Source organism: Penicillium paradoxum, assembly GCF_028828445.1.
Source record: "Penicillium paradoxum strain IBT 22861 chromosome Unknown utg000007l_segment0_segment0, whole genome shotgun sequence".
Taxonomy (NCBI): domain Eukaryota; kingdom Fungi; phylum Ascomycota; class Eurotiomycetes; order Eurotiales; family Aspergillaceae; genus Penicillium; species Penicillium paradoxum.
In genome coordinates, this window is record NW_026643185.1 from 3,938,107 (window position 1) to 3,955,018 (window position 16,912).

General features: G+C 49.5%; 6 protein-coding genes across 6 annotated transcripts; 4 read left to right on the top strand and 2 right to left on the bottom strand.

Moving 5' to 3' along the window:
* Nucleotides 1-690: 690 nt before the first annotated feature.
* Nucleotides 691-5,627, top strand: N7457_008986 (uncharacterized protein; the record flags this gene model as incomplete). The annotated part of the gene is made up of 2 exons (XM_057180029.1): nt 691-5,012; nt 5,066-5,627. 2 exons carry the CDS (start codon nt 691-693, stop codon nt 5,625-5,627), a joined length of 4,884 nt encoding a protein of 1,627 aa, XP_057028415.1.
* Nucleotides 5,628-5,973: 346 nt separating this feature from the next.
* On the bottom strand, nt 5,974-7,633 carry N7457_008987 (3-deoxy-7-phosphoheptulonate synthase class II; the record flags this gene model as incomplete). The annotated part of the gene is made up of 7 exons (XM_057180030.1): nt 5,974-6,759; nt 6,798-7,008; nt 7,059-7,110; nt 7,167-7,259; nt 7,318-7,381; nt 7,443-7,552; nt 7,612-7,633. 7 exons carry the CDS (start codon nt 7,631-7,633, stop codon nt 5,974-5,976), a joined length of 1,338 nt encoding a protein of 445 aa, XP_057028416.1.
* Nucleotides 7,634-8,852: 1,219 nt separating this feature from the next.
* Nucleotides 8,853-9,881, top strand: N7457_008988 (uncharacterized protein; the record flags this gene model as incomplete). Its single annotated transcript, XM_057180031.1, has 1 exon — nt 8,853-9,881. The coding sequence occupies one exon, from the start codon at nt 8,853-8,855 to the stop codon at nt 9,879-9,881; it is 1,029 nt and encodes a 342-aa protein (XP_057028417.1).
* A 1,784-nt stretch (nt 9,882-11,665) lies between these two features.
* Nucleotides 11,666-12,327, top strand: N7457_008989 (uncharacterized protein; the record flags this gene model as incomplete). The annotated part of the gene is made up of 2 exons (XM_057180032.1): nt 11,666-12,229; nt 12,289-12,327. The coding sequence occupies 2 exons, from the start codon at nt 11,666-11,668 to the stop codon at nt 12,325-12,327; spliced, it is 603 nt and encodes a 200-aa protein (XP_057028418.1).
* Nucleotides 12,328-13,076: 749 nt separating this feature from the next.
* Nucleotides 13,077-15,042, top strand: N7457_008990 (putative MFS multidrug transporter; the record flags this gene model as incomplete). The annotated part of the gene is made up of 3 exons (XM_057180033.1): nt 13,077-13,786; nt 13,840-14,086; nt 14,143-15,042. The coding sequence occupies 3 exons, from the start codon at nt 13,077-13,079 to the stop codon at nt 15,040-15,042; spliced, it is 1,857 nt and encodes a 618-aa protein (XP_057028419.1).
* Nucleotides 15,043-15,219: 177 nt separating this feature from the next.
* Nucleotides 15,220-15,700, bottom strand: N7457_008991 (huntingtin-interacting protein K; the record flags this gene model as incomplete). Its single annotated transcript, XM_057180034.1, has 2 exons — nt 15,220-15,330; nt 15,395-15,700. 2 exons carry the CDS (start codon nt 15,698-15,700, stop codon nt 15,220-15,222), a joined length of 417 nt encoding a protein of 138 aa, XP_057028420.1.
* Nucleotides 15,701-16,912: the final 1,212 nt, after the last annotated feature.

The window sequence follows — 16,912 nt, forward strand, 5'->3', positions numbered from 1 at the left end:
CAATAGGGGGGAGAAATTCTCTGAGAAGAAAAAATCAAGCACTGGTGACTTGTTAAGGCTTCCACTTCCATTCGTAAGTATCATCACTTTGAGAATCCTCGAGCAAATTCTTTAATGTTACTGCTAGAAAGTTACAAGCCATAGCTCTATGCGCAAGTACATACGATTGCTCCAGCGCGGTAAACTGAGCTATTTTTATGTATATTGCATATCAAGCAATGGGGACGTCTAGCCGCATACTAGCGAAGTATATATATGGAGTAGTGAGAATATATTTCAAATTGGAGCAAGGCCATAATGGTTTCAGTGGGGAGCTTGCTGATCAATTGGTAGCATTAGAAAGTGGAATTTGCTTCTTCCAAGCATATTTGCTTGTTGTTGAACATTCAACCAGCCTTCGGTAATGTTCTTGTTGACATGTTTACCTTTGACGTCGATCATATCACGTGTGTTGCTATGGAGACCCAACAACAACCTTCCAACCTCGGATCCAGCCTCCACCTCCACAGTGGATTATTTGCTTTTCCTTGCTTCCTCTTGAATGCAACTAATTAACACCATCGATAACCTGTGACCATACGAATTCCAGGCCGATTCATATCTGAACACCCTAACCCGCCATGACCGTCGCCTACTAAAGATATCTGCGACCACCTACAACAGACAACGCGCCACAACACTATCATCAACATGGCGCGAGCTGCAGTGATCCCCCAATCACCCACGAAGCGGGCGGGTCGAACCTCGACCAAATCCACAGCTGCCGCCGACGCGAAGAAAAAGGCCCCTCGAAAGGCAACACCAGCACCACGGACCGTCACCCCCGCCCTCGATGCCGACTCGGATGATGAGCTAGGATTTGTCACAAGCAAACCTGCAAAAATCAGCGCACGCCCCGTTAGCCGACCAGCAACAAAGCCAAAAGTGACCACGACAGCCCGAGCAAGGAAAGCTCCTTCAGCTCCCCTTGCTGACGAGTCAAAGAGCCAAAAGAATGACCGCAAACATGAGCTAGAACAACAAACAGAAGCACCAAAGAAGCGCGTTGGAAGGCCAAGAAAAACTCCACCCCCAGCCACAGCCACCGTCCCCAAGACAGAGGCAGCACCCAAACCCAGGGGACGCCCAAGAGTAGCAACAACAGCCAAGGCCCCCGTGGGCCGTGAAACGGCGGCCACAAGCAGACGGACTAGAAAGGCAGCTGATGTAACGAATGAGACGAAACCGACCACAATAAGGATCGCGACTAATTCGACCACGATGCGCTCAAATCTCCTGCGTGGACCCGCCAAGAAGAAGACCGTCACATTCCAGGATCCCTCTGATTCCGAAGCCGAGCAATCCGAGCCCGAGGTTCCTGCTGCTGGCCGTAGGAGGGTAGCGCCCAAGGCTGCAGGTGCCGGTAACGCTGGACTCCGAGCGACCGCAGTCCGCAAGTCTGCCACAACTGGTACTCGCGGAAGGAAGCCAGCTACAGCAAAGAAAACTGCAACTCAACCGTTATCCCCTAAGAAGGCCAAGCAGGTGGCTAAATCTCTATCATCATATGCAAGCTCTGATGGAGAAGACGATGAATTAAACATCACCAAGGACGATATCAATGATACGGTCAAACTCACTGTCCACTCACCGGTCAGACATGGCTTGGAGAATACCGGACTGAGTTCTCCCGTACGGAGAATTAACTTCACACCGAAGAAAGCTTCCAGCTTCGTGGACGAGAATGGCGAACCGAAAATATCAACCCCCAAACACGGATCAGAAGGGACCGGTCTTAGCTCCCCAGTCAGGAAAATCAACTTTACCCCAAACCGAAGCCAGAACGCGATGGCAAATAGTGGTCATCTCGCTCTTCCACCCGGCAATACAATTGATTTTAGCGAATCTTTGTTCATGTGTAGCCCGGCAAGACGGGCACCGCAATCGTCCCCATTCCGATTTTCCTTGAGAGAGACCCCCAATCGGGGAGGTTCTCTCTTCCGAGACAGTGTGAACCCGATTGCAGCACCCGATTTTACACCTGGACATAATTCTCCACTCAAGATGTCACCGAAGAAGGGTTTGTTGGGTGCTTCATTCTCGCAATCAGCATTCAAGCCTGATGCCCCAACAGTCCTCGCCAGGACTCCCCTGTTTCAAAGCCCCGCGAAGAGAATAGCTTCTCCATTCAAAAGTTCGATATTCTCTACTCACGTCTCACTGGAACAGCCTGAGACCACAGACAACGAGGGAACCCCATCCAACGCAGTGGATCCCGAACAAAGCACTACTCCCAAATCTTCGCCACGAGATAGCGAAGCGGACGAACTGGCTTTGGAAAAAGACATGGAAATGGTTGAGGACGTCGCTCGAAATATCTTTGGCATTGAGTTGTCATCTGATAGCAAGACATCAACAACGTCTCCTGCCCCTGAATACCAGACAGCCACCGAAGAAGTCAAAACGTCAGACAGTGATGGAAACACTGACTCTCTTTATGCGGAGGCTGAGCTCGAACCCGACCTCGAGGAAGATTCAGAGATTGACGACAACGCAAATGACAATCTCCAAGACAAGGAAGAAGAAATTGAAACAATTTGCTTCGATGTTATGGAAGAGGTCAATTTGCCCACACAGGACATCGATGACCAAAAGACCTTATCCTCTGAAGCCGGTGAAGCACTTGAAGAAGAGGATCAATTTGAATATGAAGAGGCGGACACCATTTGCTTTGACGCCATGGAGGAGGCTCAAATGCAAATGGAGGATATTCATGACCAAGAAGTCCAAGAAGCCTCGGGTTCTGAGGACGGCGACGCCTTCCAAGATGAGGACCGGTTTGAGTATGAAGAGATCGACACAATTTGCTTCGATACTATGGAAGATGCTCACATGGCAACTCATGAACAAGAAGTCGAAGAAGCTTCGGGCTCCGAAGAGGATGAATCTCTTCAAAATGAAGACCAGTTGGAGTACGAGGAGATCGACACAATTTGCTTCGATACTATGGAAGATGCTCATATGGCAATTCATGAACAAGAAGTCGAAGAAGCTTCGGGCCTCGAAGACGATGAATCCCTTCAAAATGAAGACCAGTTCGAATACGAGGAGATCGACACGATTTGCTTTGATGCTATGGAAGACGCGCACCACGCTGAACATGAATTGCATGAGCAAGAACTCCAGGTGGCAGAGCCAGCCATGGAGGGCAGCAATCACACCGACAAAGAGCTAGCAGTGCTGGAAACTGAGATTGAGGAGGAAGAGCTACAAAACACCAACACTGGATTCCAGCCCGAAGAACCAAACCCGGAATACTTGGAACAAAACGATATGCAGGAATCAGACACAGAGGACCAACCAAGAGACCTTCCTTCGCCCTCTGACTCGGAATTCAGATTCTCCTATCTCGACCATGCTCCGCCAGCCGCTATCTTGGGAGATTCCATGGAAAATGGAAAAGAAGAACATGAAGAGGCCCTTTGCCAGTCCGATAGAGAGGATGAAATCATGAGCGATGAGCATGAAGTGGAAGATCCCGAGCCCACGCCAACCGAACCCGAGTTCTCTATAGTCTCATCTCAGCTTCCTTCCCCACATGAGGGCAACCATGTGGAGAAGGCTACAAGCCCGCTTCAAGTGAACCAAGAAACCCCTTCTCCATTGTCGAGTCCCACAGTTGGTGGATCTGCTTCGTTGTCCTTGAGATCCCCAGACCACACCGAGAATGAACATGGCCCCACTATTGATACCAAGAATGCCAATAGTGCGACCATTGACATACCCCTGCATGAAGGAAATAGCCGGTCGCCAAGCACTGGGGTTGATAGCTCTGCGTTGATGGCACCCAGTCTCTTCAACACACCAAGCATCTCCAGTGCACACCAATCTCCCGCTGAGACTAAATTGGGCTTCACACCATTGGCACAGAAGTTTAGTCGTTGGGAGCAAAATACCCCTTCTCAAGCTAGATCACTCCGACCGCGCCGACGTGGTGTTTTCTCGCTGGTAGGCCCTCTGGACCGTACCAACACAGAAACACCGACAACTTCTGGTGGTGTATCATATCCGGATTTGTCCAAAAGCCCTCTGTTGCACACTCCGTCTTTGCTTGCCGAACCGCCACTCCAGCCTGAAGGCGATGATGCTTGCTTGAGCCCTGAGCATGAACAAACCCTACAGCGATCTTCACTCTATGAGGACCATCAGATAATTAATTCAGCAGCCAAAGCCACGGATATCTTCGAGGATCCTGACTCGGGCTCCAATGAACTAGATCATAGTTTTGCCACCGAATTCCCGCAAGAGCATGAACCAGAGTCTCATCCGACCGATGACAAAGAGAACTGTGGCCCATCCGCAATCGCCCCGTCAACCCCAATGAAACCCCGAGTTCAATCTGACGGACTTCGCACCATTCACACAGTGTCGAAAGTGCCTTTGAAAGCCGAAGGCGAGGAATCTCCTCTCAAGCTGCCTCGCAAGAGGGGTCTTTCCCTTCTGAGCACATCTCCTACGCGCTCTTCTCCCCGCGTTCGCAAACCAACCTTGATGGCACTGAACGACAGTGTACCAATTCTGTCTCCTTCCCGGAAGTCACCGCGGGCGAGCAGAAGTCCGACCCCAAAACGTCGGTCTGTCGCAGCCAGACGAAGCAGTGGCATAGCACCAGTGATTGCTGCACCCGGTGGTGCTGTCGCGACCGCCAGTCCTATTAAAAAGGTTCGTCGTAGTCTCACCACCGAACAAAAGGCGCTGCACGGCGCAGTGGTGCATGTGGATGTTCATACCACTGAGGGTGAGGATGCCTCCGGTATTTTTGTGGAACTTCTCCAGCAAATGGGCGCCCGATGCGTGAGGTCTTGGGCTTGGAACCCTCGTTCCAGTCTTTCCCCCGCTGATGCTCCAGAACCTAAGGATATGCGAGTTGGCATCACCCATGTTGTGTACAAGGATGGTGGTTTGCGGACCTTGGAGAAAGTCAAGAAGGCGGCTGGTCTTGTCAAGTGCGTTGGAGTTGGCTGGGTCCTTGAGTAAGTTGTTATTCCACGTACCTTCCCGTGCATTTTCTAACTGTCATTTCTAGTTGTGAACGAGAGAACCAGTGGCTCGATGAGACCCCATATGCTGTCGACAGTTCTATTATTCCGCGAGGGGGCGCCAAGCGCCGCAAGAGTATGGAACCGCGTGCGCTCAGCAATGTAAACGGCACGCTCGTGCGCATCTCGCAGTCCCCTGCGCCATGTCCCGGCGGACGCCGCAGCGGTGTCAACCCCGGTGCTGTCGAGACCTTCCGCAAGATCACACCGCCAACCCATCAGCCGATGCCCTCCACACCCCCACAACAAGCATCTGCTGATAGCTACCAATTCCCTGCTACCCCTGGTTACAACTTTGCCAACCTTGATGCAATTGGCATGTCGCCCGCCACACCAGGATTCCTTGGAAATCATTCCAAGCTTATCCAGCAGTCTTGCCCACCGAAGCAGACTAACCGAGGCTTGTTCCCTGGTGCTAAGCCTACCAGCCGTCTATCTAACGAAGGGGAGGACGAGGAATCCAGGCGTAAACGTCGTTTCCGTATGGAGGCTGCTCGACGCAAGAGCCTTGTTTACAAGCCTGCTGTTCGTAGCTCGCTTGTTCCTTGATTTTATTCATTGCATTTGTCTGCGTTTGTTGTAACCTCATACCCGGTCATTGTAAATATGGGGGCTGTCGCTGTTTGGTTGTTTTGGCTTTTCATAATGGCGAATTTGATAGGTTGGATTGTCTTTATGCATGGTTGAGGGTCATTACCGTTTTTACTCAAATCAAATCAAAACCATATTACTGATTTCTCGTTATATTTTCACTTAACATGGATAGCTTTTTGATTCAAATACTATATGATAGACGATAAACCCGAAAATTTCTGTTTCTCGCTCCAACATACCAATATGTTGTGTCTAAATGATCCGAAATTTTTGCTCAACTCATCACTTTGATCATCCCAATTTAGTCCTCGTGTTCTTCACGGTAGAATCCAGCGACCAAGAAAGCCAGCTCCAAGGCCTGCTTTTCATTCAGGCGGGGGTCGCAGAATGTTGTGTATCGCTCTCCAAGCCCCTCTTCAGTCAACCCAGCCGCACCACCCACACACTCAGTGACAGCCTCACCAGTCAGCTCAAGATGCATACCACCGAGGAACGAGCCTGCAGCGCGGTGAATCTCCAATGCCTGCTTTAACTCAGACAAGATATCCGTGAAGTGGCGCGTCTTCACACCAGAAGGCGTGCTCTGCCCATTACCATGCATAGGATCGCACTGCCAAACAGGAATATGGCCAGAGGCCTGTACAGCCGCAATATGGCCAGGCAAGAAATCAGCGATCTTCGCGGCGCCGTACCGCGAGATCAGAGTCACCTTTCCAATCTCACGATCCGGGTTGACGACATCCAGCAATTGCACCAGCTCTTCCGGCGCCATGCTGGGTCCGATCTTGATTCCGATGGGGTTGGCGATCCCGCGGAAGAACTCGACGTGTGCGCCGCCGAGTTGGCGTGTTCGGTCGCCGATCCAGAGGAAGTGGCTGGAGGTGGCGTAGTAGCCTGATTCCGGGGCTGCGGTGCTTCCGGGCTGCGCTGGGTGGCGGAGGAGTCGGGCTAGACTCTGCTCGTATTCCAGGGAGAGACCTTCGTGACTGGTGAAGATGTCTGCTGTTTCGACGCCGCGGTCGTTGTCGATTCCTACGGTTTGCATGAATCGTAGAGCGTCTTTCACTGCACGCACGGTTTTGCTGTACTGCTCTTTGATTGAGGGCGTGATTACGTGGCCCAGACCCCAGTCCAGGGGGAGTGAAGGTCGGCTAGGCCTGAGGAGAGAGAGGCGCGGAGATAGTTGAGGGTTGCGGCGGAGTGGAAGTAGGCTGAAACTAGACGGGATGGGTCTGGTTGGCGGGATGCAGCAGTTGCATCGAAGCCGTTGATGTTGTCGCCACGGAAAGAGGGCATTTCCACTCCATTGACAATTTCTGTGGGACTTGAGCGTGGCCTGGTTTCATGTTAATATTTGTACTTGGGGTTGATGGTTGGAACACATACTTGGCAAATTGGCCTGCAATCCGAGCAATACGGATGACGGGCTTATTGGCACCTATCAATATGTCAGCTGGCAGTTTTTTTCCTGCTTTTGGCGGGGTACTGGCATACCCCAGATGAGAACCAAGCTCATTTGCAGCAAGAGCTTGACCTTGGCTTCGATCATTTCTTGGTTGCAGTAATCGAAGAGTTCCGCGCAGTCACCTAACGATCATAATTAGTCCTCTACATTTCTTCCGTGACAATTTCCTGTGCAACATACCACCTTGCAGGACGAAAGCTTTGCCCAATGCGACATTGCGTAGGTTTTTCTTGAGATTGTTGATCTGTAATCCAGATTAGGATAAGACCAAACCTCAAATTCGAAGAATTGAAGAAAACACATACTTCTTGCGTGGTCACAAGGGGAGGAAGCTTCTGGAGCTTCTGCAGCGAGTCTTTCAAGCCATCAAGGTCTTCATAGATGACATCTTGCTTGATAGGCTTTTGTGTCCAAGCTATAGATCGTTAACGACGAGTCAATTATGCAAAGCGTTTTACAAAATTCCGTTCTTACAACTAGGGCTCCATTCAGCCATGACGAAGGCAATTGATCCCTTAAGGTGGGGGGAAAATTATGGCGTAACCTTAAGAATTAGTGCTTGAGTCGGGAGTAGGACGGACTCAGGAAGCAACAGTCCGAGTAGATGGTAGATAGACAAGGATTGTGAAGAATTGCCCCGAAGAGTTTTAGCAGAAAAGATATCAAAGAAAAGAGCTAAATTGTAGTCGACGTGACTTTGAAGGACTCGAAGCGGGCGCTTATTCGAGGAAAAGGATGACTCATTCTGGTAGCCTGAGAAGTTAGGCGTCCAGCCGGACATCCATGGATCCACAACATATGATGCGTCCGTAAACATCAATCTCGAGAGCTCTCGGGCCATATGCTGGAAATCCTCGAGTATATATATGATTCGGAATGTCGATCCTTTGGGTGATGGGCATGGCTCTTCATTTCCGGCTCGAACCTGAGAAGCTGTGGGGTTGGAAACCGACTCAGATATGTGCACGGTCAATCTTGCCTCTGATACTCGAGTTCTTGAGCACGACATAGGCATCATGCAGATGAAAAGACTCGATTTGTTTGAACTGGCATACCATTTGATTTGAAGTGGCGGAGCACATGGAGTTTGCCCATGTAATCTATTGACATGTTAACAGCAATCATAGGCCACAAGTCTAGGATTAGAGAGGCAATTCCAATATCTGCGGTGTTAATCTTCGACTAACAAGGAGTAATTAAGCTCTATAGGAGTGTTTAGTATGTGCTAGCCTTGAATATAAGCATTGTGAACTCAAGCTCCCTTGAATTAGAACGCATTTGCTCCCACTCGGGACTTCAGATACGAAGTCGCAGTTCAGCACTGAACTCGGAAAGGCAACAGCAGAAGCAAGGGGAGGATAATCCCAGACCATTAGAACCCATTACTTACAGTCATAAGGCATCAATATACGCCATGGCGCCCTCTTTGCCCAAGAGGGCGGATAGCGTACATGCAACTTCTCATCGAAATACCTAGCATCAAGGGAATCAATATGGTCGACTAAATGGGACCTGTCAGCTGTAGTTGGTCATGTCGAATTTGCCTTATTGGGTTGAGTCCTGCTTGTTTGGTCTGAGGAAGGTAGAACTGGCCATCGGCTGTGAGTGTTGACAGCCTTCAGATCAGTCGGTTGGCTTGATCAGCTTTCCCCTTTCTGTCAAACTACGACAAACCTCTGCTCATCCTACACATTTTACCTTCTTTGCTAATTGCCATGCGGTTCAAAATCCTATCCAGCTTTTTCCTTGCCGCCGCCGCGGCCCTGGCTGCCTCTGGTCCGGTTATCACCGCGCCATCAATCATCGAGACCGGTGACAGCGTTAAAACTGGCGAGATCGAGGATCTAGTGCCAGCTTCAATTCTGACTGCTTTGGCGACAGCAGCCCCAGCCTCATGGTACAACGATCGGATGGACCTGGCCTCCCGCTCGTCGACTCCCACTACCGATGCAGCTGACACCTACCCAGACTGGTACAACACGTTGCCTACCCGTGTCAAGGCTTGGGCTATGGACTTCAACGATAAGCTTGCCAATGCCTTGACCTTTCTCAAGCCTTCTCAGACTGAGATTGCTGACGTTAGTGTTGTTGACACCGACACCAGCATCGCTATCAGACAGACCTCTTTCGATGCCGTTGCTTCCAAAACCCCGATTGCCTTTGTTATGGATACCAACCCGTCTCTGAGTATCCAAACTGCGGCCAGTAATGAGACTTTCGATATTGGGGGTGTGCCCGACTCAATTCTGACTGTTCTGGCAACTGGCGTCCCAGCCTCATGGTACAATAATCTAATGGATCCCGCTTCCCTCTCCTCGATCATGAGCGAGGCTTCAGCTAGTGTTTATCCCGATTGGTACAATGCGCTGCCTAGCAGCGTCAAGGCCTGGGTCACTGCCCATCGCATTGGTCAGCTCGGCGGCGACTCGGTAATTACTCATGGAAGTGCTAAGCAGAGTGAGACTGTTGGCGAGAGCGCCGTCAACACTGGCACTGGCACTGGCACTGGCACTAGCCTTAGCCAGGCCTCCTTCAATGGCGTCCAGGTCACTGCAACCTCCCTCACTACATCCACACCCGCTTCTGAAACCAGCTCCAGTTCCAGCTCCCAGTCTGCCTCCATCTCTGCGTTGTATACCCATTTTTCCTCGGAGTTCACTGATGGGGCCACTGCCGCTACCAGATATGTTGTTATGGGCGTTGCTTGTGCAGCCGGTATGCTCGCTATTGCTCTTGCCCTGTAACGCATTGCAAATCCGTAGGCGACTGTTCATGGGCGATCTAATCTACTGGAACTAGGTCTCTACGAACTTCGAAGAATGAAACTTTCCTTATTCACCTATTTACTTGCAATTAAGTTGCAGTGGAAAGGACTCTAAGTTATCTTTATCTTGACTTAAAGGCTATTATCATGATTATGAACTTATTTGCCCGGTGTAGCTCGCTTTACACATCTGTTGCCATACGAAATAGCGCTCCAAAGCCAGCTTTGACAACAACCAATGGATCAGTCATTGCGGCGTAGTTCATACATGAAGCTTCCATGCACCCTTGGGTACAGGCAATGCAGACAAGAAAAAAGAATCCAAACAAAGTCAACCCATGAAGGGTCCAGATCCCGCAACCCCTCCGCGGGCGCAGAGTAGTCCCCCTTTCTCCCTCTCGGATCATGATGACGACCCCAAGGCCACCATAATCCCGGTCTCAAAAACGCCCTACTGATTAACTTCCGCGTTAGCATATCCAAAGACAATCTCGACAGTAATATAGCCCAGCAAACCGGATATCACAAGGTAGAGACTCCAATCCTAACTTGGTTCAGTAATCCCACAAGGTGCCTGTAAACCATATGATCACTTTGAGGGTGATTAACGAGTTTCCACATTAACATGTTTAATCTAAAATGGATATGGAGACAGTCGATGAAGAAGACATGGGCGAAATAGGCGACAGCCTCTTGGCGAACAGTATGGCAGCCCGTATCATGTTCGAACATGGCCTGCCCTGCACTTTGAATCCTCTCCACATGGATTGTAAGTCGACCGAACTTTTCAATAGTTGTTTGACGGTACTCTATTGATGGATGGTCCCATTGGAGCCTGTCAATAACCTCCATGATGGCGCTCTGGAATTGACGCCACGCGTCATGATAGGCGTGTTCCCAATTTGAAATGGCTGGGTTAGGAGAGGGCTCGCTCGCTCTTGAAGGCATCATGCGGAACAAGGGTCATTGGTAGACTTCTCAGGCGTTGTCACCCCGGGCTAAGCAATTTTTCAAAACAAAGTGAGAGATACCGAGGACGTTGATGAGACCAAGATAGGAGATCCTCGAAGAGTGTCCGCTGGTGAGCTATTATCTGAGGAATGAGTAACAGGAGAGATAAACATAAGATCGAGATGTATATCAATAAGCTCACCTTTGAGCCGATACAGACGTGGTCACAATTGTCTAGACTTAGCACCGAAGCTTTATGAATGAAAATGCGCGCCTGTCTGTCTGTTTTATGTAAATGGTAGAATAAGTATCAAAGACATGAAGGGATTGATCGTCTCGAATAAGAACACCGCAATTTTGGGACCAACAAACAATCAAAGAACAAGGCCATTGTTTGCATTATTGGTCTCCTTGTCTATCCATCTCGACCAGCAAGAGTCTGAGACAGACAAAGGGAATGGGTTTCTGTATTAACAAAGTGATTCAGGAACTCTGAGCCATGAGAGGTATCTTCTTAGCCCGTCTCCAATCTTTTGAGACATGAGCTTGGTGCCATTGCGTCGTTATAACTGTTATTGGATATCACCGACACACTCACAACCTGGGCAAGTCGTTGACTTTAAACAACACTCTGCTGTCACATGATAGATGTTCTCTCTCGTCCTGGGCTCTGTAGGATATGTGTTTTCCATCCTTCACCTTTCACAATTCTTCACTCAAGCAACCATCCTCAACCAATCAAGATCTTTGAGGTCTTCAGTCATCATTCAGTCTTGAAACCCTTTTCTGTTCTCTTCTTCCTATCCCCCAGATATGGATCCTATTATTGTTTTTGTTGCTCGGGCTAGCGGCCGAGACGCATTTGACCAAGCTCTTGCGCACGACAGACTACGTGAAGCTCTGAATCTAGCCTTCCGAAGCTACGAGACCACTTTCAACCAAACCTGTCAAACCCCACGCTTCTACACCTCTATTCACGACGCTGACCAGCCACTACTCTCTGGGGGGTCTGTTTTTCAGTATTTCGCTGGCCTACTGCATGAAGGCCAAGACACAGGACGCGATGTGATCTTGGTTCTCAATGGCTGGGACGCCCTGACCATTGATAAGATGACAATCATCCGCTTGTTTGGCCGCGTTTGGGTCCTTGACATCAAAATCAACATCAAGGTCTTCGCGAATCAAGCTACGTCGACCAGTGATTCTCAATTCTTCGATGTCAATCCCACTAAAGCTTGCGCTATTCTCACTGGCGACTATGATCCAACAAACGACGCTTCTCCCGATGATGACACACAGCTGTTTGTTGATACCATTGATAAAATGGGCACTGAGATACAGCTACAGAATCGCTCGTATGAGGAGGTCCTACGGATGGTAAGTTGATGCTCTATCAGTCTTTATCTCAAGGGTCGTAGCGCTGACATAGTTTTTAGTTGGTCGATGACGACGCACGTAATGGCTATCACAACTGATCATCATGGCTGAGTCGTGGTCTACACTTAAGCTGATTGGGAACGTGCTCCAAATTCGCATACCTTGCTCGAAGAATTTGAAATAGCTCAGATGGTCAATCATGAATTTTTACCTCAAAGCAGCCTGTGACCCTCCGTCAATGTGGCCATCATTATTAACAGCACCACGGTGGTTTCCATAGACGGAGGTAAATATACCAGACATGGATCTTAGTGTATTCGTAGTCAGCCTCCAGGATAGAGCAATCTTGGCGACGATACCTAGACATAGACTCCCAAGCCACAACGTATGTGGTTATGCTCACCGGCATAGAAACAGCACTACAATTCCTAGATCAAAGTCTCCCTGTATGCTCAAGCGGCAGTCGGGGTTCAAAGTCCGACCGGCGTATCATATACCTTTGTATATTGGTAAACTGATGATAGAATACAATTGAAAACTGACCTTAGGAGACCGTATATAGATGTGTCTGTATTCGTGTTTGAGAATCATCTGTTGCCCCTTGCAGGTGAAGCGGTTGCGGTTAACTCGGCAACCTCTCCACATGCTACGCCATGTGGGGGGAAATGGTGTCATAGCGAGTTTTCACCCCAACATTTCTTTTCTCCAAGCATTCCAGCCTGTTCATAATATATAGAACGTTGTCCAAACCCAAAAAACCAGTTATCGGCTGTGTTGCACATCCCGGTCGGCATCCCCCATATCTCACCACTCGCGTGACAGCGTCCCGAACCGGGATCCTCCGTTGATGGGGTCTTCTCCGCAAACTCAGACCCCGGGCCAAGACCGCCACGCAACCCGACAAGATGTGCATATCACTTCCCAGGACGCTTCTGATTTGAGCGGCTACGATACAGATTCGTCGAGCACCGCAAGTGACGATCTGGATAGTGATGATACGGCAATTTTCGAGCGCAGCTCCCCGCCGAGGAGATTGGGGGCCGCGCCCTTGATAGTTGATAATCGGTGGCGGCCCTCCGCTGATGAATATGATAGTGATAATGACGGTGTCCTTGCCTCTGCAGATGGCGTTCAGGAGAAGCCGGTGACATGGAGCTCGCTGCCGAAGAAGGGCCAGTTGGCGATTCTAACATTAGCGCGACTGTCAGAGCCCTTAACTCAGACCTCTCTGCAGGCTTATCTGTTCTATCAGCTTAAATCGTTTAATCCATCTTTGCCAGACTCGCAGATTTCAACGCAGGCTGGTATTCTCCAGGGCAGCTTTACGGCTGCGCAATTCCTCACGGCTATTTGGTGGGGTCGTCTTGCTGATGCTGACTGGATGGGACGAAAGAGAGTGCTTTTAATCGGATTGATGGGTACTTGTCTGTCCTGTATAGGCTTCGGCTTCTCTCGCTCTTTTGCGACGGCTATGGTCTTTCGGACTCTGGGTGGTGTGTTGAACAGCAATGTTGGTGTGATGAGAACGCTGGTCGCAGAGATAATTGCTGAGAAGAAGTGAGTTTATGTGTTCTCAGTCTGCTCCATTATTGTTCTAACTTTCCATTTAGATATCAATCTCGAGCATTTTTACTTCTACCCATGTGTTTCAATATCGGTGTGATCATTGGCCCGATTTTGGGAGGCTCTTTAGCCGATCCCGTCAACAGTTTCCCGGGAATCTTTGGCCCGGGATCCTTACTTGGCGGAAAAGAAGGTGTCTGGTGGATGCAGCATTGGCCATATGCATTGCCAAATGTATTGAGTGCATTTTTCATAATGATCTCATTTCTCGCGGTCTTCCTTGGGCTGGATGAGGTGAGCTCTTCCTTCCTATCCGAAAGTAGACTGCCACTAATATTATTATTCTTCAGACACACGAGGTAGCACGTTATAAGAAGGACTGGGGTCGCAAATTGGGGAAGCGGCTCACAAGAGCTCTGACTAGGAAACCTCAACATTATCGTCCATTGACTCGCTCTAGAGACGATGACTCTCTCTATCTGGACGGTAGTGTGGGTACCTGGTCTACACCATCAAGCCCAGCTCGTTCTCGTGTGCAACCCCGGCCACAGAAAAAACAAGGAGTCCGCCAGGTCTGGACACGCAATATTCTCCTCACTTTATTCGTTCACTTCTTGCTAGCCTTCCACACAAGTGCGTTCAACTCCATGGCTTTTGTATTCTTGCCCATGCCTCGTGCTCCAGAAAACTCTCGGCAAGGATTCTTCCATTTCAGCGGTGGACTTGGCCTTCCATCATCGCGAGTCGGCTTCGCTACTGCTATCATTGGTTTCATTGGCTTGCCCCTCCAGATCTTCGTTTATCCGGCGATACAGACAAAACTTGGCACCCTCACATCTTTTCGCACATTCCTTCCCTTTTCGCCAATCGCTTACTGCCTGGTACCGTTCCTTGTGATTCTGCCACGCATACCGTGGATCGTTTGGCCCTCCTTCACTTTTGTGGTTACCTTGCAGGTCATCTCGCGAACATTCATCCTGCCTGCTGCTATTATTTTGGTGAACAACTGCGTCACTGATCCATCCATTCTTGGTACAGTCCACGGAGTCGCACAGAGCATTGCTAGCGCAGCGCGGACACTCGGCCCCTTCCTCGGTGGCTGGGGACTTGGCTTCGGCCACGAGCACAATATGATCGGTGCCGTCTGGTGGGCGCTGGCTGTTGAATCTGTGATTGGATGGTTCATGCTGTGGAGTATTCACGAGGGCAAGGGCATTGAACGTAAGAAGGATGAGTTGGAAGAGGAGTGATCTCTGATTTGATGTCTCACTCCATGTACATGAACGCGATACCCCAGACACATCTAGCATAAACAGCAAATCTTGGTTTGCAGAGAAAAGGCTACATTACTTTCTCATTTGTTACCAATCTAACTCATAAAATCATTATAGGCTAGAAACGCTAGCCATATATATGAGCCAAGTTTCTTAAGCCCGAATAGATGGGGCAATGAAAGCTCTCATCGCCTTGGTAGCATCCCCATCATGAGCTTTGAGCAACTCCGTAGCCTTGATCTTATTTAGATCTAGCTGATCCACCTATGAGCATGTTAACATACCATATCATAGTCTAGCACAGATACCCCAGATTCGGCAAACATACCAACAGAGTAACATCAGCTGGGGCGACCTTAACTGCCGTCTTATTGACCACATCCGCCTTCGAACCCCCAGCCGCCGATTTCTTGCCCGAGTTCTGTCCAGATGCTATTTCCAGTCTGCTCATCGCTCTTCCGAGAGCTTCCTGGTTTGCAGTAAGCGGGGCCCCGGCGGAGCCACCATCCGAAGCAATTTCATTCGTGTGGAGGGATGAGAGGGCGGCAGCGGCTTTGCGATCTTCGGCATTTGAGGGGAGAGGTTTCTCGGTGGAGTCTGGGTCAGCGGTTGCCGATGGAATGGGATCAGACATATTTGCTTTGTTCAGCGAGTCCTTGGGGATCGATCTGGTGTTGGTTGGGTTGTGTTTGGAGAACACGACGTCACTGATAAGCCCCGGATTTCGCCGATAACTGCTGACCTAATTGTTTGTCTGGGCCCGGTGCCTTCCCAACATACTTACTTGCCTTATGGCTCATAGATCGATTTTTGAAATTGATGCTTTGCTTTTCTCTATCAACGGAATTGAAGCTTTTCTACAGAATCACCAGCGAATAACCCAGACTCTACAGTATCACTTCATCGCATCTTGCTGTGAGCCGATCCGCCCTAACAACAACTGGTCAATTCATACAAACACCCCCCGCAGATCATTTTGATCTCGATGACGAACATTATGACTCTGCGAAGGATAACCTTTTCACCCCAGATAGGAGGTCTGTCTTGTGTTTGCCAGCTGACAAGCCGAGTCAATTGATGATTATGGAGTACGAACGACCCTTCTCTCTCTTATTATGCTGCTTGCATTGTGCATGTCTAATGCATTACCAAAACATCTGCAGGTATACAGACACAGATTCCTGATATAAGTCATTGCTGACTGTTAACAGCTATAGCCAATCTCTTTCCAATCATGCACGGCCCCGAAATCACCCACCCTGAAAAGCTCGCAATATGGCGGCCCTGAAGGTCCTCCGGGAGTCTGGGCCTACAGAGCCCAAGGCTGTAGTTGGTTCACAGCACGGAATCGCTCAAAAAGATGTGGACGCTTGCTGTGACGATTGGTCAGGATGGAGCTCCTGAGAGACCTAATCACCCAAAGAAAAACAACAAAAGGGTAGCGTCCAGAGCATTCGGTTCGACTGCTAAGTGGGGAATTTGCTCTCTAAGATTGGAGCCTTGCTATCCTATGCGGTTGGGGAATTTATAGAGAGAGAGGGAGCATGCGATCACTGCCTGGTGGAAGATGACAAGTTCGTCTCATGTGTCCTTGTTCCCAGGAAGGACTATTTTGATATCTGCCTATGGGACGATCGCGAAGATCGCTGCAAGTTGGGACATGACGATACAGAAACCATCGAACCCCAACAGGACAAGAGGAAGGCCAGCGAGCCTTGCAATGAGTCTGACGATGAGCAACTAACCGGCGCATCCAAGAAGCGTGTAATCAAGAAAACAATCCATTATCATGAGTTGCAGAAAACGTCAAGGTTGCGCATGAGGGTCTGCTATATCTCAAGCAACC